Source organism: Oryza brachyantha, chromosome 9 (genome assembly GCF_000231095.2).
Source record: "Oryza brachyantha chromosome 9, ObraRS2, whole genome shotgun sequence".
NCBI classification, from domain to species: Eukaryota; Viridiplantae; Streptophyta; class Magnoliopsida; order Poales; family Poaceae; genus Oryza; species Oryza brachyantha.
In genome coordinates, this window is record NC_023171.2 from 7260846 (window position 1) to 7288575 (window position 27730).

At 37.8% G+C, this 27730-nt stretch overlaps 1 protein-coding gene and 1 pseudogene across 1 annotated transcript; one reads left to right on the plus strand and one right to left on the minus strand.

The window, feature by feature from the left end:
• Positions 1-4285: 4285 nt before the first annotated feature.
• LOC102702037 lies at positions 4286-12781 on the minus strand (annotated as a pseudogene).
• A 6040-nt stretch (positions 12782-18821) lies between these two features.
• On the plus strand, positions 18822-26614 carry LOC102702315 (receptor-like protein kinase At3g21340). The gene is made up of 12 exons (XM_040527781.1): positions 18822-18882; positions 19825-20371; positions 21034-21533; positions 21934-22075; positions 22170-22241; positions 23739-23810; positions 23960-24108; positions 24200-24462; positions 24651-24777; positions 25491-25547; positions 25686-25878; positions 26089-26614. The coding sequence occupies exons 1-12, from the start codon at positions 18822-18824 to the stop codon at positions 26480-26482; spliced, it is 2577 nt and encodes an 858-aa protein (XP_040383715.1). The 3' UTR covers positions 26483-26614.
• The last annotated feature ends 1116 nt before the right edge of the window (positions 26615-27730 follow it).

The window sequence follows — 27730 nt, forward strand, 5'->3', positions numbered from 1 at the left end:
AACTAAATGAACTCAAGAACATATTGTATAGAAACATACTTGATCAACACAAGAACACAAGAATCCATTCATACATATCAAATTCATGCACACAAGAACCTATCGAATCCATTCGTACAATAATAGACCAAGAACCATTACCCAATCTGTCGCCACCATCGCTAGCAGAGCCGGTCGTCGGCCACCTCTAGACCCACCGCCATCCTCGATCCGCCGTCTCCGTCACTGCCTCACTAGAGTCGGTGACCACCTATGAAACCACCATTGCCGTCGCTGGGGCGGCGGCCACCTTTGTATCCAAGTAGAGAGAGCAGAGGAGAGAGAAAGAAGAGAGAGAGAGTAAGTGATGAGAGCGACTCACATTTATTAATTAGTTTGCCTCACGGCTTATTGTGCTGGCTTAGGAAACAATCTACGCAAATCAGTATTTTCTAAATAACACCCATCACATACATTAGTTCATTTGTGACATGTGTTACCTATAACCGGAGAGTTCACGGGGGCCTATCTATGCTGGGTTTCGAGGACCCGACACAGATGCCTCAGCGGTTTTGTGTGATTCTATGGTAGTGAGTTGCAGCTTGATATCACCAACATGTGTCATACGTAACGCTCGTGTGGTTGTTGCTGCTAACGCTCCAATTCAGAACCATTGGTACGTTCCATTCATGCTCTGTGTTTTTATCTAGTCATGTGCAATGCTATGTATAGATCGTATCCATATGAGATGAGTGTATTACTTCGTATCTTTAACGTTATGATTTATTAATGTACTAGATTAAATCTACATGTACGTTTATATTTTCAAAAGAGGCTATCAATAGTTTCTTTAGGGTCATAGCTCCTCTAGATGCCTAGCAAGACGAAGAGTGCGTCCGCACAAGCCATTGAATCCGACTAATCAACACACATAAAACAAAAAAACACATTAGCTTATGATTAATTCAATATTCCCTACGTTGCACATTATAAGATTTTCTGGTCTTCTCTAAATTTATTTATGTGCTAATAAATCTAGACACATGTAAGGTAACCGTAGAAAGTCTTAGAATATGGAATAGAGGTATTAGCTATTATAAATTTGAAAAATGGATTAACGCAACTTCTATATAAAACTTTGTTTGCAAAATAACGTAATATTTAGGAGTTCGGAAAGCATACACACGAAAAATCAGGAGAAAGTTAGCAGCATTGGTCGTTTACGAACACGCCCGAAGAAAAGAAGGGGCCATGGCTGATGGACGGTGATGGCCAATTCTAGAAAGGAAGGGTGCGCTTCGGCCAGCATGGGTTTGACAAAGCTACGCCTCAATTTCGCTACTTGGAACACAGCCGAGCCTTCTCGCCGACGTACACCAAGGCCGTGGTGGCGAGGGACAACAGTGATGATGGTGGTCCAGTTAGGATCGGCACCCGTTATTTATTACCCATATATATATATTTATACCCATGTTATTGTTATTTGAGTAGGGTAGGTGTAATAAATAGTTTTCCACTAAAATTTGTACGAGAAGGTATAATATATTTCAAAATTAAAATTTTTAAATTCGTATTCACACTTTAAAATATTATAAATTTAAGTAAAGCTTAATAACATGATTTATTATACGAAGAGCAATTTTATATAAATTTTAATCCACATGTATTATGTGGGACCCACCTATGGCTCTTCCTTCATCCCTTGGGTTACTATACCTATTAGTCAATATCCATTTAGTTGACGTGGGTAATCTTTCAGTCTCAAAAGAAGTACGGATGAAATTGAGGGTCTGTTTGTTTTCTACAGTTTTAACTAATTAGAAGTATTAAATATAGACTATTAATAAAATTCACCTCATACTTTGACAATTTCACGAGACGAATCTATCAAGCATAATTAGTCCATGATTAGCGAATGTGATGTTACAGTAAATATTTACTAATCGTGGCTTAATTAGGTTTAAAAATTTGTCTAATGAAATAGACTCTATTTATACAATTAGCTTTATTATTAGTCTATATTTATTACTCTTAATTAACGTCCAAATATCTGATGTGACAGAGAATAAAAAAAATCACAGACACTGACTATAGGTATGGATTTAGAATACCCTTTCGAGTGACATGCATGGCTAGGCCAGGTGGGGTTCCGGCCAAAATTGGTCACGCAACCTGGGACGAAGGGGTCCTGGTTAGGTTCAGGAAAGGGAGATCTCCACAGAAATCATTAATTGCCATGCCCGCTGTGGTCTCGCGATTTGATGAATTGACGGCAAAACGACGGGCGGCAATGCGGTTGATGGTCCAGCCTGAGCCTGCGGTCACTGCGGTGTCTCACCGGGGCGGCTCTGCTCTGCTGGGCTGCGTGAGGCCTGTGTAGGTGTCTGTAACGTAAGATGGTTTAATATTTTTGATCGCTACGTGTGATCTTTCATCTTATTTAAAAATTTAGTATAAATATGAAAAATTATAAGTCATATTTAAAGTTCTTTTGATAATAAAGTAAGTCACAAGCAAATTAAATGAAATTTTTATAATTTTTTAAATAAGACAAATGGTCAAACATGGTAAGAAAAAAGTCAAACATCTTACGTTAACAAATGGAGGGAGTATCTATTTTCTTTTTCACTATTGGGTCAATTTTCGGATCATTTATTTGCATGTTCTATTCATAAATCAATCATGGATGCTACCGTGCACGTAGTACGTCGCAGAATATTTAACGATCAACTATAACAAATGTGGAAATGGAATGAGCTTGCTTGGTTTCATCGCGAAAAGGTTCATTGGATATAGTTAAGTTACGCGACCATTCAGCTAACACACATCAACCAATATTACTTTTATATTAATAAAAGATATTTTGTTTTTTTTTCCTCTCACCACCAGTATTATACCAGGATTCTAGAAATCCGTTTTTGCGCGGGGACATGGAGAGTATTCATAAGCACAAAGGTTGATTTAGAAGTACAGAAAAACGTATGGAAACTGAGTTGCTGATTGATCAAATTGTTGTGGGCACATAGTTTGTTTGACTTAATCTGGGCTTTAGCTTTATTTAAGTCTCACAACAATTTGATGGGCCTTCCAAGCTTTCTGAGCTATGTTTTTATGCTGAAGCCATTGGGCCAGCAGAAGACACTGAGCTAGCGTTGGTGGTGGGGAAAAAACTCGTCATCGGAGTGATTAGGATGCAGAGACAGCGGCACCATAGGAGATGGAGGAGGAAAGGCAAAGGGGGTGTGGGGAGGGTTAACTCCCGATATAGAGAAGGAAAGGAGAGAAATTAGTTTGGGGGGAGAGCAATTTTACTATTATTGAGGAGGTATGAAGAGATATTACTGTTCTATGTAAAATTTGGTACCTCTACTAGTATATATTAAATTTTACATAAAGAACTATGATACCTCTTCAAGGATGGAAAAAAAAGCTCTTGGGAGGAATAGAGGGGAGCAGTTGGGAGGGGGCTGAGGATCGGAGGGCACCAGAGGGAGAAAGGAGCTTCTAGTTCCTTCGTAATAGATGATTCTGTTGTTACAATCGGAGCTGATGTAGTATCTGCTACTAGCCACTTCAAACGCCTAGGCGATGCTTGAAGAACCATGCTAGTAACATGCTCATACATTCCAACGGCGGGCGTAAATGCGAACGGGCTGCACGGACCCACAAAAATGACAATAGGATGAAAGTGTTTGAATTGGATTTTTTTTCGTTAACCAACCAGTTGGATGTTTACCAGAGAGGCACTAGCTGCGGTTCGTGTGACGTGGGGATGAGTGGAGAAATAACTCTGCTTACAAATAGGAGAGATATTTGTAAAGCAGTACTCTCTCTCCGTTACTAAATATTTAACGTCGTTAACTTTTTAATCCATGTTTGACCATTCGTCTTATTTAAAAAAGTTACAAAATTATTAATTATTTTTATATCATTTTATTTATTGTTAAGTATATTTTATGCATATATATATAACTTTACATATTTTTTAAAAAATTAATAAAACGAATGATCAAACGTGTATAAAAATGTCAATGACGTCAAACATTTAGGGACGGAGGTAGTATTTTACTATAAGTAAATTAGTACTTAAACATACCTCTAGGCCCATATTTCTCTAATCTACTTTCCATGCAGTAAATTAGTACTTAAACATACCTCTAGGCTCAGATTGCAGGATCATCTTAATTGTTAATTCTATAGTCTGGTAGAAGTAAAAAATAGTGCCTGACCTGTCCCAAACACCATACGAACGAAGTGCAAAAAGGACCACTACTGGTAATTTGCTGTGTTTGGCATGTTCCTCATTACTAAATAAGCTTTTATAATTAAAACCATGGTATATAGTCCATGAGACATGCTTGCTATTTTTTTTGTTTCTAATGTTCCTCTTAACATACATTACAGAACAGTGCTAGAAATCTTAAGTACCAAACACAGCCGTAACTCCAATTGAGAGATATACATCTCCATTCTCCGTTGCTGTTTGTTGTTATCAATTAATTCTATAATGGCTCTTAGCCTAATCATCTCGCTGTTGGCATGGAGTTAATTGACAATTCGGCATTGGCGCCACCTTGGCTAATGTCGCTGATGCTGCAGCTCAAACGGGCTTGTTCCAATGCGAAGGCATCCTTCAGCTGTGCCACTACCATACTCATTGTTGGCCTTTCAGCTGATGCCTCCCTTGTACACATCAGCGCCGTGTCAACGACCTTCCGCATCGAGCTAACATCGAACTCCCCATGAAGCCGTGGATCAGCAATCGACTCGATGTTTCCCATGCTAACCTTCTCCTTTACGCGCTGCACAATATGCCCGCTCGTAGGTATGATCGGAGGCTCGCCCGTTACCATCTCTAGCAGAACTACGCCAAAGCTGAAGACATCGCTGCTGATGGTAAGTCTGCCACTACGACAGTATCTGAAATAGTTGGAATGAAACACACAGTTAGTCTAACTATTGCATCTCTTGTACTAATACATATTATGTTCTGTGGTATCTATTGCATTTTTTGCAAGTAGTATTCTTGGATTTTTTTTTTTTGGTGTTTCTGAATAGAACAGAAGGATTTAATGCATATAAGAACAAACTCTGGGTCAATGTAGCCTGGAGTGCCAGCAGCAGTTGCTGTTATGTGACTCTGTGCAACATTTAGATATGACTTTGATAATCCAAAATCAGATATCTTTGCATTCAGGTCACACCCTAGAAGAATATTATGTGACTTGACATCTCTGTGAACTATAGGCAGCACACATCCTGTGTGCAAGTAGTCCAGACCTGTGCCAAAAGGACATTGGTATATAGAAATTCAAACATGTAACAGAAGAGTGAGAAATCTGATGGAAATGTTTTGCTACACTCAGAACCACACCTTGGGCAGCTTCAAGTGCAATTCGTGCTCGATGCTGCCAACTTAAAATCTGAACAATAGCATTTTTGCCTAAATAATCATGAAAAATGTTGCTAATGTATCAGGATACCAACAATTATGCTCTTGTAACTAACAGCAAAACTGGAAGTTTTTCAGAGGCGAATGTCTTGTGTATTGTGTGCCATCCACATGAGACATAATAATTATAATTAACGCGTATTTGGATAAAACTTTTTTTATTTTTAAATTTTTTTAATAAAAAATTTTATTACTGAATCTCGAAGAAAAATATTTTCACCGTATAAATCTTTTGGCCATGCCACACTCTAGACAGGGAATTTGGCGTGGCAGGCCTACCATTGTCGCCAGCGTGGTAGCGTTATCTTGCCACGCCACCAACACTGGCATGGCCAAAAGGTTAATATGGTAAAAATATTTTCTCCGAGGTTTAGTAATAAAATTATTTATTAAAAAAGTTTAAAAAATAAAAAAATGATGTTCAAACACGGTTCGGAGGTTCACCCAGCCAATAAAAACATTACACTCGCGACCCATTTGTCCAACTTTTCTCTAGCTCTTCCACCTTATTTCAAAGAGACTGCCACACTTTTTTTTTTGTGTGTGTGCTACCTCCTTCTACCTTCCTAATATAGAAAAAACAATTACCACGAGAAATAAGAGCAATGTAATACCTTCTCAAGAACAGTGAAAGGTTCTTTTCTAAAATCATATCATTTTTTATTTTTTGAATTGCATTGATAATTGCATCTTGATTTACTCGTCTTCTAATGCATACAACAATGACGACTAATAGTATATAGACTATATTTCATGTTTATCAAATTTTATCCTCCAAATGCAGCTGCTTCTCCACCTGCTCCCTTAACTAATCACAACACCTCATTTAATTTCTCCGTTACTTCTTAACCAACCACAACCATCCCTTATTTAATTTCCAATTTCTCCATCTAGTTATTTCTCCCAACCAATCACAACCATCATTTACTTCTATTCACATTTGTCCGTAATTCCCATGAAAAATTCCAGAGGTAGCTATATTTTTGAGTAGGAGGGAAGAACTGAGCAGAGGGGATTTGTTTTTCGCTGAACAGATATAGTACGAGGTTTTAATGTTTATAAATCTTGAAATGTACAGTGCACAAACCTCTCAGATGGTCATAAAGACTTCCGTTAGGCATATACTCATAAACAAGAGCTAAATGATCCTTATCACTGCAGTAGCCAACCAATAAAACCAGATACCTGTGGTGCACAGTTGTTAAGCTTTCGACCTACATAAAGAAAGACATTAGTGTTATGTTTCTGAAGACAAATTAACACAACATCATAACATTGTACAAGAACACTGTTATTGTATATTGGATCTTTCAAAAGGTAAAACCTGTTGATTAGAGATGTCGATAAGTTCAAGGTCGCCTAATATTCCAATATTGATTAGGTCTGTCTTAAATTTTCATCAATCAAATTCTGGCATTCACTTCCCTACCTCAGCTAAAAATTCTGGCATTCCCTTCCCTGGTATTGATGTTGAAGAACGCATCTTGACAGCTAACTGTGTGCCATCTTGTAACTGGCCTTGGAAAACAGGCCCAAATCCTCCTTCACCTATGAATTTTGAGAAATTGTTTGTAATTTTCGCTAGCTCGTCGTATGTGAACTCACAGTTGTCGGGAATGTGCATATGAGCACAATGTTCTTGACCTGTCGACTTCACAATGCCTGCACCCATAATAAGCACACCCAGCAATATATTAAGAAATCAACTATATACTAAATAAGGCGGAAAATGTTGAAAAAGTGGGTTTTTTTTTGTCTAATCCACTCTGTTCAATTTTCTTCTGATATAAAATCCTAGTTTCTGACATAATTTGGCCGTACAAATCCTTCTTTCCTGAAACTTTCTTTGACTACAGCTAACCTTATAATGCTATATCACTTAATGTTGAAGCCAATAGATTGGATTCATTAAATATATCAACTATTAAATCCTAGGTGAAAGAATGGAGAAAAAATTGAAAAAATAGGCCTCCAATCGTGGTGTTCCGCAGATTTGCCCCTGGGCCCACATTTTATAGACACAGATGGACCCACATGTCATACACTCCAAGTGTCAAATTTACAAACACCATATGTTTTGCGTTGTTTCGTAAAATAAAAAAAACATGTTTCCATGGAAAGATATATTTTCATACTGCCTGTCCGAAAGTATGCACTGTCTAGGAACTCATGTAACTAACTAACTACTAGAAATAGAGCAATTTTATCATCCTTAAGTAGGTACCAAGAGGTACCATTGTTTTCGATGTAGAAGGTACCAAATTTTACATAGAAAATAGTGGTACCTCCTCAAGGATAGGAAAAATGCTCCTGGAAGTAACATTGCTGAAGAGAAATTTCTGAGATCTAGTTATGGACTACCCTGATAAAAAAAAATCAAGTTGGGAATGGGTAGAGATGAAAACTATGTCAAATCACATTAACCAATTAAAATGGTAAAATATATTCAACACTAAAGGGAGAAACTTTCTAAAATAACTATTTTGTTGGAACGGTGGTAATATTGTACAGTTATTTATATAAATGTATGTAATATTTTACAGAGAAGATGCATACCTTGCTTTCTGCAGAAAATAAACATAAATGTAGCAGATACAAGTAATACTACCACCACCACCGGAATTACCACAGCAACTGCTATGACTGTTTTATTTTTCTTCTTCGATGATCTTGAACTGCATGGATCTCCATTTGCAGTGTCGTACCTAAAATGAAGAAAAAAGCTCTTAAGATCTTAAAACTCCTATATTAATAGGCTGAGATTTGGTGTGCATTATTTTGTACGTTGATTTCTAAACCCTACATGAGGAAAAAACGTTTCTTAGTATTAATTTTCGCGTATATGCACTGCTACCATTTTTATTATGCATTGTGCTGAAATTTTAGTCTACCTTTTCTCCTGAGAAATCACGAGGTCTAATATGTAAGGTTTCCAATCAGTTAGATTACAGATGTACTACGGTGATACATGGGTAGTTCTTAGCGTAGTTCTTACGATGGAAAAACAGTCAAGTGTATAATTCATCATTGAACTGATATAGAACTACATACCATGATAAATGTGTTCATTACTGTTTATCACTTTGTCTTGCAGAAAGTGTGCATTAGTTTGGCCAATGCTATTTCAGCACATTACATGTTGATTTCCAGGACTTCAATACTGTTTTGATGAACTAGAAAAGTCACAGAGCGTGATACCTCAGTGTGAGTGCTCGATTTCTGCATAGTGCTCCAGGGAATGTACCATTTAGATGGTTTCCTGATAGATCGCTGCATAAACAAAATTAAAGAAAGAATTTTCTAATTAATCTGCACATCTCAGTGTTTTTTTTTCTGAAATGATATGGTCGCACATACAGAACAAGGATATTTGGTAAGTTTGTCAAGGATTCAGGTACTGATCCAGTTAAACCATTGCGCGACAAATTCCTGAAAATACAAACTATGAAATTCTGATAATGTTCAACACATTTCTGGATGTTGAGTTCATAGTTTGACAGATAACTATACTCACAAGTATTCGAGTGATCTGAGCATGGAGAATTGTTCAGATATTGCACCTTGCAAATCACTAACAGACAAGTCTCTGCCAAATATTTAGAGTACTTAATACAGAAGAGCCATCAATGTACTAAAAAAGTGCATAACGACATAAATCGCTGGAACACTGCCACTTACAAGGATATAATTCTTGATATAACTCCTTGGCTTCTACATTTCAAGCCACTCCATGTTTACTTTTCTGGTAAACATGGGTCACCCATCCAATTCTTCTTCACTTGGTAATTAACTTTTATAGTCATCATGGCGTCAACTACGCAACATATAAAAATTGAAAAGAGGGAAGTGATGAATTAGTACATGATTTATGCCGTGTACATATGCAATGCACACTGGTTAAAATTTTGTTTTCTTTGCTCTCTGATATGCTATAGTGGCTAAATTGTCCAGAAATTCCTTTTCTAATAATGTGTCATTAATAAACCCGATTCTATTATATGTGATTGGATTACTCACTTTCTTCCCGTTACTTAATGTCTGTTGCAATTTCTTCAGTCACAGAAAACGATTTAGTTGCCTGTAGTTTCATAAATAATTCAAAAATGCAGTTTTTTATCTAATTTTAAATATAACCGCGTGCCTCAATCGTTGGAAACTCTGTGTAAGCTCATGGAACAGTCGTTAAAGTTTTTTAAAATAATTTATATTTTACTTTTGTGAATTTTATTTTAAGGCTACTGTTCTTCCATTTTTGACTTTGCAATTTTTTTTGTCAAATTGGTGAAAATAGCTATAGGGAAAAGTTACACAAACATAAGTACTACTTAATGTTCCTACACAAAGTTTGTCATAATTTCTGTACCTATGTTTCAAAGTTTGGTGAATCTTTTGGCTCATTCGAGGAATAAGTGAAACAACATATTTGCAACAAAAAATAATTAGTGAATAAAATTTTTATATACATATTTTTAGCAATCTAAAAGCAAAAGCTGAAAAATAAACTACGATAAAAAAACTCTAAAGTCAATTCCAAATTTAAAATTAAAATTAAAATTTTGACTTATAAGGATGAGTATAAACGAAAAGATGAGGGTGATAGCGTACCAGCCATGAATAAAGGGAAGAAAATGTGTAACTCACTGACCTAGAATTGGAATTGTCCTGTTATGGAACGGTCTTTGCTACTGCCATAGACTGGATTTTCATTATATTTTTTTTCAACTCATCAAGTGAAGACATATACCAATGCATAAGATATATTTGTATTCACTGATTGTTTAAGGTAATACACTAGTTGTGCACTTAACTGGTCATCACTCGTCTTTTTCGTAAAAAAGCTAAACGACATATTGACAAACGAAAAATAATTTGTAAATACACATTTTATATATGTGTTGTTGACGATATAAAAACAACTAGTGAAAAATAAACTATAATGAAAAAATCCAAAATCAACTTTAAATTTAAAGTTAAAAATTCAAAAAATTCAATTTTTTGCTTGTAACTATAAGCAAAAGTGAAAAACGGTGGCCTTAATCTTTCATGTGTTTCTAGTTGCAACAATCCGCATGGCCTTGCTAGCTAATCATTAGAAAACCAGCCTAACGGTTTCAACTGAAAACATCATGGGCATGTGCATACCATCTTCTGCAGAGGTCATCTTCTCATCCTGCTGGACTTGGTAGTATATCTCGATGGCGTTGAGCATGGGTGGCAGCACGGACGCGTTGGTGGCGACGAGGGAGAGGTTGTACGACACGCCATTGTCGGACACAGTCGGGCTGCTGCTGTTCCAGTAGTTGGCGAGGAGGAACGGCGGCCTGTACGACTTGCCATCGGGAACGAAGGACTCGCCATTGTAGTATATGTGGAACTCACGCAGCTGCTCCTGCTGGAAGTCGGTGAAGTGCAGGCCAAGCAGGTATCCCGGCGCTGCAGCCCAGCTCGCCGGAGCCAGCCACAGCAATGTCAGGGCCGTCGAGTTCGACGATGTCGTGGCTGCCGTCTTCAGAACTGCGACTGGCACCTCGTACACGTCGTCAGGGTAGCGCCTCACCATGCTTTCCGTCGAAAGCTTTACCCACTGGCCAGAGGTATTCTGCGACGGAAACCATAGACGGTCGTAGGGATCATCTGGATACCTGGTGATAGATTATTGAATCTTCAATGTTCATTCAGAAATGGAGTAGATTATTGGGTCTGCAGAAAGTTTTTAGCTGGTGATAATGGAGCACCTAATTGTGTTGGCTGAACCCATGCTTCGTCGATCGTGGAGAAAAAGGGGCTGATTCGGTGTCACTGCTGGGTAGTTTGAACTCTTCATCGGCCTCATTTCTAACGATGATATGAAAGGGGTTCCTTTGTCATTATCGATCAAGCAAACCGACACTGAATTTACAGTGGCAAGAATGATAGCCTCAGATGTGTAGGTCATGGTTGCACTGGTAACGTTGACCTGGTTCCAGAAGTTGAGCCCGATGCGAATTTCGAAGAGCAGTGGTGAGTTAACGAGATTCTGGCCTTTGTTGTCGTAATTCCCATGCATAAACGTTCCTCTTATAAGATATTTCTGACCTTTTGTGGCAGGATGAAGGGTGTAGCAATTCCTGCCTCCTGTAGGGAAACTTCTGAGATTTAAACCTGATCTGAACTGTTCAGAGCCTTGGTGTTCTGAAGAAATGTTGTGGTTTTCTCCTGTTGCTATGTACTGATCATCTGAAATATATGTGATATTTGTCTTCTCATCCACATAGCTGGAGCCACTGGGAAGGCCACAGTCGATGCTTATGAAGTCTTGAACTGCAGAGGTGTGGAAGTGAGTACCACTTGAGCAGTGCATACATGGTAAATGGAAATCTCATACTTGAAATAAAATAATAAAGCCAGTAGATTCGAGTGGCAGTAAAAAAGGAGAAAAAAAAATGAGAAGTATCAATGGCGTGTGCATCCATTTCCTTCACTTAATTATCTACCGTGAGCAATTTTACCATTTTTGAGAAAGTATCAAGAGGTACTACTGATTTTTATATAAAATTTAATATCTCTTAGTACCTTAGATATTAGAAGATACTAAATTTTATATACAAAACAGTGATAGCTCAAAGTACCTCCTTAAAAATGGGAAAAATGCTCGTCTACTACGAACATACTGACATCTTTAGGAGATATCGACCCATCCATCAGGCTTTGTTTCTACCAAACTATTTCTCTGTTTAGTGTATTCTGCTAGATAGGTAGGCAACATGCTTCTGTTAGATACACAGGATAATCATTCTATTTAACACATTCTTTAATCTCTAGCGGATTTAAAGCAATTATTGTTAGAGGTTACCTTTTTACCATCTCTAACTATGGTTCGTTAAGAAAAATTAGAGATGCAAACATCTCCAACAGTTCAGAATTACACAGGTCATCACTGATTAATTCTTACCATTCATTCTTATTTACCATTGGAGATCAGAAGAGATCATTAATTTTTTTAAGGTTAAAGTCAAATATCAATGGTTAACTTATTCTTGAAGAACTGTTAATAGATTATGACGAGGGGATTGGCCGTTTCATTTTGTAGAGCCTGTGATCAATATTTACTTGGAGCCCAATTTAATTGCAATCTAAGCTGCATGACAAAATTAAGGAACCAGAGTGATTTAAGTCTATATAACGGAGAAAAATATTCTACAAACTTATATACTAGTTACTTCGTTCTGCATAAATTCGCTTGCTTAAGACACAAGAAGAAATAATTAGATCATGCAGCAGGGGTAGAATCATACCTGGTGAGGCTTGCTGAGCACAAGTATGCACTAACACAATGAAAACAGCTAATGACAAAGCTGAGGGGCTCCTCATCTCTGAGTTCTTGAAGCCCTTTCTTTCTGTCTTGGAATGTTTTTTTCTCTCCTTCTGTGAAACTTCGTGAACACAGTATATAGCTCTCTAGTCAACGAGGTGGCTCCTTGAATCTGATTCTGAGTATGTATAGGCGAAGAGATTATTGTATTCCAAAAGCATCAACCATGTTCTGTATTTCTTTACACGTGGACATAATTACCATGGTTACCTACCACGGGCTTGTTTAGTTCGGAGTAAAAAACAATAATTTGGATTCTAAGCATTAATTAGTTTTATAAGTGTCATTCGGTTTACAGAAATAAATTATATAAAGAGTAAACAAATTTTTTGTTTTCTACGTGTTGTAGAGAAAAAAACAAAAAAAAATCATGTGTGCATGTATTTTTATTTTTATGAGTTAAAATTCCTTCGAACCAAAGGAGCCAGACATGTCCAATGTTTGCACAATGAAACACACACTGCACATTGCTTAATATAATAACTGTATTTACCACATCAATTCTACCGTCACCATCAGTTTGGTTTATCTTGACCAAGTACCATTATTGGTCTAATAAAAGGGGCCGGGAACTGCATGTTTTCGTTCCTCTTTTTCATTAGAAAACGGCATTTCTGACTTTCAGGCGTCTCATGATGTTACATCATCTTTTGTGGAAGCATGGCGTCCTCTCCTTCTGACTATTGTGCACCAATTTATATCAGGACTAATTGTAAATTTAAAATTAGTATTAACATTGAGTTTTGAAGCTATAGATCCGAGCCAAGTGACTTGTACGCTATTTGGAAACGGCACCATGCAATGAGGTGCCTGTACTAGACTACTAGCGAGTGAAATCCAATATGTCTAACAGAGTAGAAAATTATTAAAATTAGAATTTGATGTAAATATAGTGGAAAAAATCTTACTAGAAAGTGTTAAAAAAAGACTAATACTATTGAGTTCAGGGTTGTCTTTGTATCTCCATCTTAGACTGAATTTGGGTTCGAACTCCCATGGAATAATAGATTAATATTATTTTTGTTTCATATTATAAGATATTGAGTGTTAAATTGTTAATAGATTTATATGGATGTTATGAATTTGGACACATGGTGAATAGATTCTCTGGTGATACTAATACACTATTTTCTTTATATTACCTTTATTTCATATTATAAAGTTTTATTGATTTTTTATTAGATTTATATAGATGCTAATAAATCTAGATACACATACTAAACATAAGTATTAACCCACTAGACTAGACAATCTAATAATATGAATGAGAAGTAGATAATAATGTATTAAGACTTATTAACCCAGGTCTGTGCACTACTTAGTCACTGACAGACGGGCCCCACAGCGGGTGGTAACAGACTAGCAGTCGTAAGTGTCACCACTCTCACCACTAGTAGAAAACCGGACCTTGTTAACGACTCGACGGCTGAAAAGGAACTTTGAAGTTTGAACAAAGAGGTCGGAATCGTCTGTTTTTTCTCATCGTTTACACGAAAGAATCCGTTTGCTTTGACTTTAAGGAGTGTTTTTTCCTCGACGAAAGATAAATTATTTTATATTTTTTTATAACTATTCAATGACATAAATGATAAAGTTAAATACTAAAAAAGTAAAAATCTATTTTAAAATATGATATGGTAAACTTTTATACAGTAACTTGTACTATTTAGCCGTTCAAGAAAATACGTAGTAAATCCAAGGAAAAAAGTTGGCAATAATCTAAGAAAAACAGCCTTAATACTAAAAATCTAGACAGTTCATCAACTCACAGCCTCCATTTATTATGCAAATGGAACGTTTCTGTTATCTAAAAAAGAATGTGATAATAGTATAAATACCATATTTTTCACTAAATATATTGCTTTTAACTTAAATTGCAAGCAAAGATTTTATTGCTTAAAAAAGATTGAAAAAATTATGAGAGACACAATAGGTGGATAACCTTAATTTGTTCTCACAACCTACAATTTACTGAGTAATGAGTATTGAGCGGTTGGTCAAAGGTAACAAACTGAGTACACAGATATTTGATCTCTACAAATTTTATGTTTCTCTCTCGAGCGTTCATATTGCATCAGTCCAAGGAGAACGACAATAATAGCTGGCGTTAATAGGAGAAACATTGACAGCTAGGGATAGGAGTAAGGAGAAACCGGTGAACACGCTGGAGCAACAAAATAATATTTTCGTGAGAGTAGTACATTTGAGCACAGATTTCAATATACACATGATATTTAATTTACGAGGTTTTTTTACAGATGGTATATACAGGGAACTAAAATTTAATTACTTTTGATATTTATATATCTGGAGGCACTACAAATTTTTGTTATTTAATTACTTTTGATGCATAGTTTACCCACTAGGGTTCAGAATATGTGCGCTGTAATTGACCATATATATTGTTGTTATTTTTAGGATTTGGATACGGGTGCACCGTAATAATCCAAGAACGTGAGGGTATATCGAATTAATCATGAAGCTAGGAAATTAAATAGTCCCTTACACATGTGAAAAAAATGGGCCGTCTAGTTTTGATATCTTGGTGACCTCGTGCATATGCATATGCATGTTTCAAGAATTCCTTTATTGGTTTTAATAATTGTGAAAGGGCATCGGATGCACAATATAAATAACTACATACATAGCCAATTAATCCTCTTAACATTACGTACCCGGATAGCATTGCTGATATATAAAAGGCCTCATGCAGGCCAAAACTAGGCCAGGCCCAAGAGGCCGAAGAGGCTCTCCCGTACGTTCGCCGAAGGCCATTGCTCGCCTCAATCTCTGCAAGAAGTCAGTGGCTTGCTTATCCCAGGATAGCCATATCAGGAAAGCAATCTTACATCCTTAAGGAGGAAATATGAGGTATCACGGTTTCTATATAAAATTTGGTATCTTTTAGTATCTAAGGTATCAAGAGATACTAAATTTTATATAAAAAACAGTGAAAAGCCCCTATTGGTAGGAAAAAAAAACCCACAACCCCATGGGGTTATCCTGCGCTTGGAAGAAGAACTAGGAAAAGGAAAAAATTATAGCAATAGTTTTATTCTTCGTCACCGTAAGTAAATACGTATATAGGAATATGGAAAACTGCGAGCATGCAGACATCTCAATCAGTTCTTTTAGCAAATCCTGTACTGAGATGCTGCATCATCGTCTTTGATCTCTTGTACTGTGGCTGAGGAGGCTTTGTCTGCTCGCTGCTTTTGTACATCCCTCCGTTCTTCTTGTCGCCTGTGCCCAACAGCCGGCAATGCTCGGGAGCCCCATAGATGGTCCTAATGTAGCCGGTTACTGGCCCGGCCCATCTTGCCGCCTGCAAAGGCTTGTTCTGTTCTAGGGCTAGGCACCTACCATCGTCCATCGACTACATCCTTTGGATATTAGATTCTAAAGCTAGATTAGATATTTTACCAGATGTACAATCTTGATCAATACATATAAAATAATAGAGTATGACTATTATACATAGGGTTTGCAAAACCGCGAAAACCACGGCAGTTAACGTGGTAACCGTCTCTCCGCGGAGGCACGGTTTCGGTAAGCCGCGGTAACCGAGTTTAAATTTGAGGAGAATTTAAAAAATTTAAGGAGATTTAATGAAAAAATATATGTGGTATATGTTGATATATAGTGTAGTTTTGTCAAAGAAATTAATGAAAAAATATATTCCCAGCGTAATTAAAAATTATAAACGAGTATTTCGGGAAACAGAATTAAAAAAAGCCTATTGCAAGTAATATTTCATAGGAAGATGGCCAAGAATATTTTGTGTTGAGTCATTATTAATTTACACTAGACACTAGGATACATAATGTTGAAATACAAATATACAACGATGGATATATGAAAAATATGTATAGAGAAAAATCATACATGCATCATCTTAGTACGTATATAATAGTTTTATTCGTAATAATGGGTAGTAGGTATAGTTGTGACGCAACAATCAAAATGAAGTTGTTATTACTTGTTATTGGAGTAAATTATTTGGTGAAGAGTGATATGTCGGTGTATGTTTGTATGTTGCAATAAAATTTTCTTGTTTTCCTATAACATGTCGTATTGTCATAAATGTAGTCACAAAATATTTTTCTATTTTTCATGTATTTTTTTAGATTTTTTAAAGTTTTTTATTTGACATCACATCCGCGGTCTCCTCGCGGTAACCACGGTTTCGGCTACAAAAACCGCACGGTAACCGCCTTTCTCATGTGTTGTTCCAGCAAATAGATACGGCAGTTTTCGTGGCTTACCGCGCGGTAAGCCGCGAAAACCGCGCGAGTTTAAATTCAAATTTTTGGATTCAAATTTATCCCGGTTTTTGCGGTTACTGTGCGGGATTCACGGAAGCGCGATACCACGGTTTTAGCGGGTTGCGCGGTAAGGGAAACCCTGATTATACACACCGGAGGTCCGAACTGGGAGCACCTCGGTACCAAACAACCCCAACGTTCTTAGAACATCGTAGTCAGGATCTGACCCCGTTGATATCAAAAACTGATATTAGATGAATTTGATTCGGTTATTTGATTTGGATAATTTCTAGCTGCATATTTTTGTCTTGTATTTAATTAAAATTCAGTTCGTAGGTGGCTAACCATGATATTTCTAAGTTTATTTGAGATTAATATTTATGCAAAAGAATATATGGTCACATATACTAGATGGGACGCAGAGTTGGGAGTTTGAAAGGTGAATCTTCCCCAATATTTTTTTATGAAATAAGAAGCTCAAGAACAAGTGCCACATGGTGATGTTAGAGCACAAGGAGACCCTCGCATGCCACATTTTATTTTTTCTATTTAATTTCCTTTGCGTAGATCAATAATATATAATTCTTAATATAGTTAATATGGGACCAAGCCAAGCCAAAGACCAGACACCCTATATATATGGGTTGAGGCTGATTGTTAAGAGAACAATCACAATCAATCGATACATAATTTTATCGTATTTCCTTTTACTGTTGCACTTTCCTTTTCCTGTTTTCCTCTGTTCTATCGATCTGGCATTGGCGATTGCCATCGTTCTCATGCTATCCTGCCGGCGGCAATACGCATCGTAGCAGCAGCAGCAGCTACGTGTGCACCGGCGCCGGAGGGACGTGTTGTGCCTGTCTGCTTCCTGCTGTCTCCTGTTGTGCTGCGTCTGTCGATCTCAAAGAGATGCACAAGCAGCAGCAATAGCTAGGCAATTTTCTTCGGTGAAAATCATTAGTGGCATACACCAATCACACCAGATATTTTTTTGTTGGCAACACACCCATCGACAATCTTCATTTTAAATTAAATGATTTTGAATTCTAATAAATGTCAAGGTCAAACCAATTCAAGCAGGCTGACATCAGTTCAGTCCGACCGAATTTTCGTCTTATTTGATATTAATCAAAGCTATAAATGACTAGAGGACAAAGTGTTGTAAATTAAAACATAACTAATTTGCATGTCTCGAACGTCAGGTAGTACTATTTTACCTGAAGCAGCAATGGTCACTTCGAAAAATAGCATATAGTTTTTGATCTGCCAGATTGGTACTGCACATTCGAAAAGTCAAATCGATCGTTGAAAGGAATTCGTGCCATGTGAGCAACCTGGTATAGTTTATCTACTAGAGAACGTATCCATGTTGGCACAAATTAGCGTGCATCACTGTTGGTGCATTATGCAGTCGAAACAAAATTAATATTAATACACCAGTTGTTTTCCCTAATTGCCCGATTTGGAGCTGGATGCATGTGACAGCATTGCACATGCATGTGCACCTGTGGATGGGTACATTCTAGACATACGTTTTATCTATCTGCCTGTGCAAATTAAAATGGCCAGCACAATGCATGCATGGGACAGCCATTTGACCTAGCACAGCACTTGTGTTTTGGTTGCCACCGTGATTTATAAAAGCAAATTTAATTAAAATTAGCGATGTCAACTCCCAAGGCTGGTCTCTTGATTGCTGTATTAGACCCTAAGTACACATATATATGTGGTCGAGGTGTTCAGCTTGATACGTACGGTCGATGCAATAGCGATGTTGGGTTTTCTCGCCGTATTCGTGTTGGCAATGGCGGCTCCTGCCGTCGGCCAGCCAGGTTCTTTCAGTCCTGTCCTTTTGTTTTTTCTTATATATTTATAAACCAACATAAATTTTTAAACTTAAATTTAGAGTAGACATTGGAATTTTTTTTATTATAGTTTATTTTTTAGCATTGTCTTTTATACCTTCATAAATCATTTTTTATTTATAAATATGTCATTCGGCATTTTTCATAAATAAGTCAAACAATCGCCCCCTTAATTTTTTTTTCTTTTCACTTTTGCGTATGTGGATTATATATATGTGCTTGCTAGCCCATGCCGGATAGCAGCAATTAATCTAATTATCCACAGTTTTGATAACACAATTTTATTTTTACCATGGTTGTCGACACTTTCTATAAAAGGGATCATATTGAAGTCCTCCAAAGCATAAAAGCATTAATTAAGCGTACGCGTTCAATAATATTACGACCATCATACAAAAAATCTATGTGCAAAATTAAAATTGTATTCTTTTTAGAACGGATTTAGAATTAATTTGTTAGAGTTAATTAATTTGAATTTTAAAATGGTCGGCGGGATTAATGAGTCATCTTCTGAATTAAGAAGATTGATTAGTCTTTTGTATTCTTCAACATAAACATTTCTGTTACATATATATATATATATATATATATATATATATATATATATATATATATATAATCAGAATTGGAGGTCTCGAGCTAAATTTTGATTGGCACGCAAGTAATTAAATAAAAAACTGTTGTTTTATATGTACTGTACATCTTTTCAATGGCTAAACATTATGTTTTTTTAAAACAAGTTTATATAAAGTTGTTTTAAAAAATTAGATCAATCTATTTTTTAATATCGCAATAGCTAGTTCTTTATTAATTATACGCTAATGATTTTTATCATTTTACGTAAGCTAATTAGACTAGCTGCGATTGGCTTCTTATTTGTGTGTTGTTTCATGTAACTTTGCCTTTCAGGTTACCTAAGCATCGACTGCGGCCTGGACGCCAACAGCAGCTACCAGGACGACAACAAGATCATCTACGTCGGCGACGATGGTTACGTCGACGGCGGCGAGAACCACAAGGTAAGCCCGGCGTACCTGTCCAAGTTCCAGCGTCCGCACACGACGCTCAGAAGCTTTCCCACCGGCAAGCGGAACTGCTACACGCTCCCCACCACCAAATTCTCCAAGTACCTGCTCCGGCTGGTGTTCGTCTACGGCGACTACGACGGCAAGAAGAGCTCGGCGGCGGCGGCGGCGCCGCAGTTCGACCTCTACCTCGGGCTCAGCCGCTGGGCCACCGTGCACGACACAGGCGGCGGCGGCGAGGTGCACGAGGCGATGTTCGTGGCGTGGGCGAGCTGGGCGCCGGTGTGCCTCGTGAGCACCGGCGGCGGCACGCCGTTCGTGTCGTCGGTGGAGCTGAGGCCGCTCGCGGATTCGATGTACCCGGGCGTCATGACCAACCAGTCCTTGGTCATGTATCGACGGTATAACATGGCGGCAAACGTTTTTATACGGTACGTATATATCATCTGCTCATCGTACTACCTCTGTTTCATAATATGTTAGCCTTTTCTTTACAACGTTTAATCATTCGTCTTATTTAAAAATTTAGTACAAATATAAAAATTGACAAGTCGCGCTTAAATTTCTTTTGATAATAAAGAAAGTCACAAGCAAAATAAATGATATTTTTCATAATTTTTTGAATAATACAACTAGTCAAACATTGCAAGCAAAAAAGTCACACGTATTACATTACGAAACGGAGGGAGTATATCCGAGGAGGATGAATTACTGAGTAAAGGTTTGTTTAGCTGCTTTTAGAAATACTTGCTGAATTATAGTATATTGTTAGGGGATAGGCCATAGTCCATAGAATATATATGCAGCATCATTTTTCACTTTTGTTTATGCTTATATGTAAAAATTTAAATTTCAACCTTAAATTTAGAGTGTATTTTGAGGGTTTTTTAATCATAGTTTATTTTTCAACCTTAACATTTATATCGCTAAGAACGCATCTATAACTTCTCTATAAATTATCTTTCATATACAAATAAATATGCTTTTTGATTTTTTTTTTAAAAAAACAAACAATCTTCCCCCAATTACTCCGAGAGAGCGAGGACCATATGACTGAGCAGACGGTGGCCAATATTTGTTTCCATCTCTTCAGGTATCCAGATGATCTATACGACCGGTACTGGTGGCCAATGCAGCAAGGCGATCCAACCTGGGCCAACCTCTCCACCACGTCCGCCATCAGGACCGGAACGACGTTCGCGGTGCCGTCCAGCGTCCTCCAGACGGCCGTCGCCGCGGCGGCGCCGGCGCCGGCCGGCAACAGCAGCAGCAGCTCGGCCTCGGCTCTCTCCGTCAAGACATGGCAAGACACGTCGGCGAGGAGCTACGCGGTGTTCCTCCACTTCGCCGACTTCCAGAGCAGCCGGCTCCGGCAGTTCGACGCCTACCCGGACGCCGGCCAGGTCGTCTACAACTTCACCCCGTCGTACCTGGCCGCCAGCACCGTCTACTCCCCCTTGTTCAGGGCCGCCGGCGGCGTGTACAACATCACGCTTGCTGCCACCGCCAAGTCGGCGCTGCCCCCTATGCTCAACGCCTTTGAGATCTACTACCTCCTCACCTACGACGGCATGGCCACCTTCTCCAATGACTGTAAGTTAATTCCCACAACCGCACAGTTTATTTTTCAATGTACAGTTTGTCAAAATGCTTTGTACGTACCCCATTCGTTCCACAATATAAGACTTTATAGTCTTGTCTAGATTCATATGAATGCTAATGAATCTAGATATATATATAAATTATATACATTCATTAATTGATGAATTTAGATAAGGCTAGAAAGTCATACAATATGAACAGAGGTAGTAGTACATAAATTTTTTAATCTATATCTTGGCTAACGTTTAATTCATCCATATGAGCGATTTTCCTCGGTTCATAATCAATACAGTTATCCTGTTAGAATGCACCCTAATAAGAGTATATATATGGTACCTTTAGTCTGTTAATCTGTGTTTAATAGACCCCTATATTTCTTCTACTGTGCTAGTTGATGCAATCATGGCTATAAAACTCGAGTATGGCATAAAGAAGAATTGGATGGGTGACCCATGTTTACCACTCGAATTTGCTTGGAGCGGTGTGACTTGTAGCAACATAAGTGGTGGTAATAACATGAGGATAATATCACTGTGAGTATTATTTGGAAGATCCCACGTTGCATTATAATGATTTATAATTGGTACCTTCGCCCTTATGATGAATTAATTGAAAAATTTTGTACAGTGATCTCTCCAACAGCAACTTGTCTGGGGTGATATCTAATAAGTTCACACAGCTTACTGCACTCGAGAAATTGTAAGTATGGATATTCCGCACAATTCCATTAGCCTTATTTTAGCTATGAGCAATTTTACCATCCTTAAAAAGATACTGTAAGGTACCACTGTTTTTTGAGCAATTTTATAGTCCTCAAAAAGGTACCAAAATTTTATGTAAAATTTTAGTGTCTTTTGGTATCTAGGTACTAGAAGGTACCAATTTTGATAACTCTCGGTACCTACTCAAGGATCGTAAAATTACTCATATTTTTTACGTAAAATTTGATACCTCTTGATACCTTAGTACCAAATTTTACATAGAAAACAGTGATACCTCATGATATCTCCTTAAGGATAAAAAAATTCTTTTCAGCTATATAAATATCAAATTTCCATTTCACATGATTGGGGAGTCATTCATTTGACATTAATGATGTAAAAAGGAGGAAACTGAATGCCAAAAGCCCAATACAGTTTAAGTTCTAGTTCTAGGCTTCTAAGAAATGGCCTATGCGTGTGCCTCTTGTTCTTTTAAAGCAGTGATAATAGATGGCCATAAGGCCAAGGCCCGACAGCCTAGCCCACAGCGTAGCCATTTGGCCTAGCCTAAGCATGACACGACCCGGTATGTTGATTGGGCCATACCAGAATTTAATATGAGCACGACCATGTCTGGGCCGGGTGGGCCGTATGGCCATCTCTATATTATAAGCAGTGATGTTGTACTCATGCAGTCATGCTTCGTGTACTTCCTTTCCAGCTTCTCCTGCTCCCAACGCAGAGATATAGATACAACTTGTATGTAATCATTGTCCTCTTCAACTAGGAATTAGAATCTCCGAAATCAGTAGCCGATGGCTATGATGGTAGAATTTCTGTTACATCACTGGTGGCGACTAACATCAACCTACCTAGAAGATAACATCGAAGAGTGACTGAGTTCCGAATCAGTCATTCGTTTGGACGTTGCTTCTTTGAAAGACATAACAAATAGGATTACATGTGTCACTTATTTACGAATAGTTTAAGCCTTCAAGCCATTCAGTTAATGTAAAGATAGGTTGAATATACTCCATATGCTGTTAGTTTTGCAAAATCTGTAGTTATCGGAACTGAATAGGTCAGAGCAATATTGAACATTACCAGTAACGTGCTAATGCACTTGACATCGCTATGCGTTTCCAGTTAACAGGAAAGACCAATTTTATGTCCATCAAAAGACCTGTCTCTGTTGATTTGACCAATTTTATGTCTCCAGCTCAGATTTCTATAACTGAGATCAGTGATTGGCAGTTTGGCACTTGTTTATCTTGTTCTGGGTAGAGTTTGAAATTAGTATCAGTACATTATATATGTCATTCCATTTCAACCGAATGTTTCAGCGTTTCTTTTTACTGAATTTGAATAGATCAATACCTGTTTGTTTACAAAGTTCAACCCTCTTTCAAATATTTCTTGGAAACATTTGTTTTCTTGTCGTAACCAATCAAGGACTTAATTTGCTAAATGTCTAAATTTCCTTTCACTTCTGCAGAAATTTATCAGGCAACCAACTCAACGGACCCATTCCGGACTCACTATGTAAATATAATCAGTTCGTTTTCAGGTTTGGGTATCCTTGTTAACTTTGATACTCACTATTGTATAGATTGTGGGATGTTGCTCTTTATGTGATCCCTAGGCATGTGACAGTTGAAGATTGTTTTCTACGCCGAAACGAACTCTGAACTGATTGATGGTCTTACATAATTTCAGCTATGGATCTGATGGAAATACATGCAACAAAATAATAATTTCAAGAAACAGAACGGCTATCATAGCTGTTTCAGTAGTGGTTCCTGTGCTGGTAGTGATTGTACTTGTTATTGCATATTTCATCTGGAGAGTGAGAAGAAAACCCAACAGTGCGTATGCTCTCCTCTTATCATCTCTACTAATATACTATGTTGGTTACTAATGCATTTCTGTCATGTAACTGGCCTTTGGCACAAGCAGATTCTTCTTATGTTCCTCCTCCAGTACCGGATACCAAGATTTCTCCAGAAATTCCAGCAGTTGATGTTGAACCTCTGCCAATATCAGAGAGTCGGCAATTCACATATGAGGAGCTGAAGAAGTTTACTAATAACTTTTCACGGTTCATTGGAAAAGGAGGCTTTGGGAGTGTCTACTACGGTTGTTTAGAGAACAGTACCGAGATTGCTGTCAAAGTGCTGTCTGAATTCTCAGCTAACGGGCTTGGTCAGTTTTTGGCTGAGGTATAGAACTCAAGACACTTCTATTTTATTATTATAAAATTAACAATTCACAAATGTTTTCTGTAAGAAATGGTGAAAGAATATCTTTCTAAATTTTAGATCGCACACATGTGAATGTAAAGTTAGCGACTTTTATTCCAATTGAGAGATTATTAGATTAACCATACATTTTATATCTTGTCACATAGGTTCAAAACTTGACAAAGGTGCATCACAGAAATCTAGTTTCTTTGGTTGGTTATTGCTGGGAAAAGGATCACTTAGCACTGGCTTATGAGTACATGGCTGGAGGCAATCTTTGTGATTATCTGAAAGGTTTGTCTATTACAAACATAGATGAATTGTCACCATCTTCTATGACTTCTAAAATTGTCACCATCTTCTATGACTTCTAAAATTACATAGATGAAATAATTATGCAGTGTTGGACCTGCTACTCTGTATTAACTGATTTGTAGATGCATCATATTGAGTAGATATTTTTGTTAAGCAATTCACACCTGTTCCGATCTGAAATGAAAAAAGTAACTGCATATTTGCATATTTTTATAGTTAGTACATAGGATTAAATTGAGTTGCTTACTCAAGGGTCAAGTCACTCCATCTATGTAATGATTGTATCTCTATTTGAGCAAGCAATGAACAAGATTAAGTTCTAGTCAAGTTATCCCTAACCTAGATTCTTCCCTCATTCCAACTAAGCTAACACCACCTGGCTATCTTCCTGGCTGTGTTTACCAAATGAAACCTTGCCCATAACAGATGGTTGCATATTTATAAATGTGAGTATATGGTAGCTAGTTAGAGTATTATTAAAATAGGATTGATTTGTTTTAGTCCTTTCTTATCTGTATCTCTACATCCGTCCTTATTTCCTCCCATGTACTCCTATATGTCGTGCCCCAAGGCCCAATACAAGAACTGATAGTGTTAACCAATTTTGATTAGCTTGTGCTGTGCCTAAATTTGCTCATGACACTTGAAGTACTTGGTGATTATATTCTAATTGTCAGTGTTCTTATATGAAGGTAGAATTGGTGTCAACTGGGCAACCCGTGTGCGAATTGTGCTTGAAGCTGCACAAGGTATGCATAAAAACAAAGATAATTATATCTCTCTTAAGGAATATTATAGCTCATGCCACTCTATTCTTTGTTTTGTTTTTGACCATGTACAACTGTTCTCTCACTATAGTGCTTTATAATTTGGTATAATATACATAGGCCTGGAGTATCTGCACAAAGGGTGTAACCTGCCAATAATTCATGGGGATATGAAGACCAATAATGTTCTCTTGGGTGAAAATCTAAAAGCCAAAATTGCAGACTTTGGGCTTTCTAGAACTTATGTTAGCGAGACGCAGACTCACATATCAACCATTAATGCTGGTGGAACAATAGGTTACATCGATCCCGAGTACGCCTTCTTGTGCATTCCATTAGCTTTTGTACTTATTTAATTTCCATCAATTTGAATGAGTATATCATAAGTAGATTAGCTTACTTTTATAAGTTTATTTTGTCCCAAAATAATTAGTAAATTGATGGCCATGTATGGGGACATCTTTTCATACTAATATCTCCATGCAATCCTTGGTTTTATTAATGCTGACACATGCATCTTTAGGTATTATCGTACTGGAAGATTAACGGAGAGCAGTGATGTTTATAGCTTTGGTGTTGTTTTACTAGAGGTAGTCACCGGTGAGCCTCCAATACTACCTGGCAGAGGTCACATTACCAAGTGGGTGAAAGAGAGTGTTGCCTCTGGCAACATTAACTTGGTTGCCGATGCGCGGCTAAAAGATTCTTATGACATTAGCTCCATGTGGAAGGTGGTTGATACTGCAATGCAATGCACAACACAAGTTGCTGCTCAAAGACCAACTATGTCCACCGTAGTTCTACATCTGAAGGATAGTTTGGCGCTGGAGGAAGCCCACGATGACAGGCATGTCACGGCAAGCTCAGTGGGTGATGCGATCGAATTGGTGTCAACATTTGGTCCATCGGCAAGGTGAATGAATTAAGAAGCTGTATGCGTCATGAACCAGGATGTGGTATTTCTTTGATGGTTCTCTGCTGCAAGGATACAATCATTCTATTCATTCTGGTAAAGTGTGTCATTATGCCATGGCATTTTTATGGTTCAAGCGTCCATTGCTACGTGCTGTTTTACTGTGTGTTGAAAAACAATATTGTTTATGAGCCTGCATCCTTTTATGGAATAGTGCTTAATTTGTTGGTAATTTTAGAATGTTTGTACCTGTTTCCTCTATTTTTCTAATCTTATTTTGAAATGACTAGTGGTACTTTGCTACCTGTTTGCTTGCATATTGTCACCGTTTAATTGTTTTTCATCTTGGCTATAAAAATTGTTTTTCTTTCTCCCATATGTCGCGCCCAAAAAAAAACATTTTCCTGATATTATATTAATCCCCATCCTAGAAAAGCTAGGGTACACCACAACAAAATTGATAAACATTTGCATCTTCATTGCATCAATAATATTTACAGTTATTATAAAGTCACATAAGGCCTGACAAGAAACAACGGCGGACTAACGGACCTACGGCTCCAACTCCATTAGTGCTCAACTAGGGTATAAGTCAATACTTCACCCAGGAATTCTTCCAATAACTTCCTTCTAAGAAAGGGGGGTTGAGCAAAAATGAGTACTACTGACAAGGAAGGAAGAAAGGTCGACGGCACCGGGGTGGAGGTGGATGAGTTGGGAGGGCAGCGGCCGGCAGAGGTGGAGGAGATAGGGGCGAGGCCCGCCACCACCCATGCCATCGTCGTCGTCACCCACTCGTTGTTATCGCCGCCCACTCGTGCTCGGCACAGAGAGAGGAAGAGAAACAGTGAGGATAAGGGAAAATATCACGCGAGGAGAGAGAGGAGGAAAGATAAAAATTTTAAAGTGGTGAGGATGGAAACAGACCTCGTCCACTCATGTCACATCTTTAACGGGCCATATTTATGGCCCGTCATTAATTTTGGCCCTTCACATATGACTCATCTGTGTCGGGCGTAAATTTTGGCCTGACACAGATGATATGTTATCGGTGACGGACACTGATTTTAGCCCTTCACGGATAAGTCGTGTGGGCGTAAATTTTGGCCCGACACAGATGATATGTCATCGGTGACGGGCCAAACCAAATAGAGTTATCTATAATGAGTCTTATTTCTGTCCGTCACAGATGAGTGTGGGTGTAGCGGGTTGTTAGGTTCCGTCACAGATGACATGTCAAATTTGCTAGATT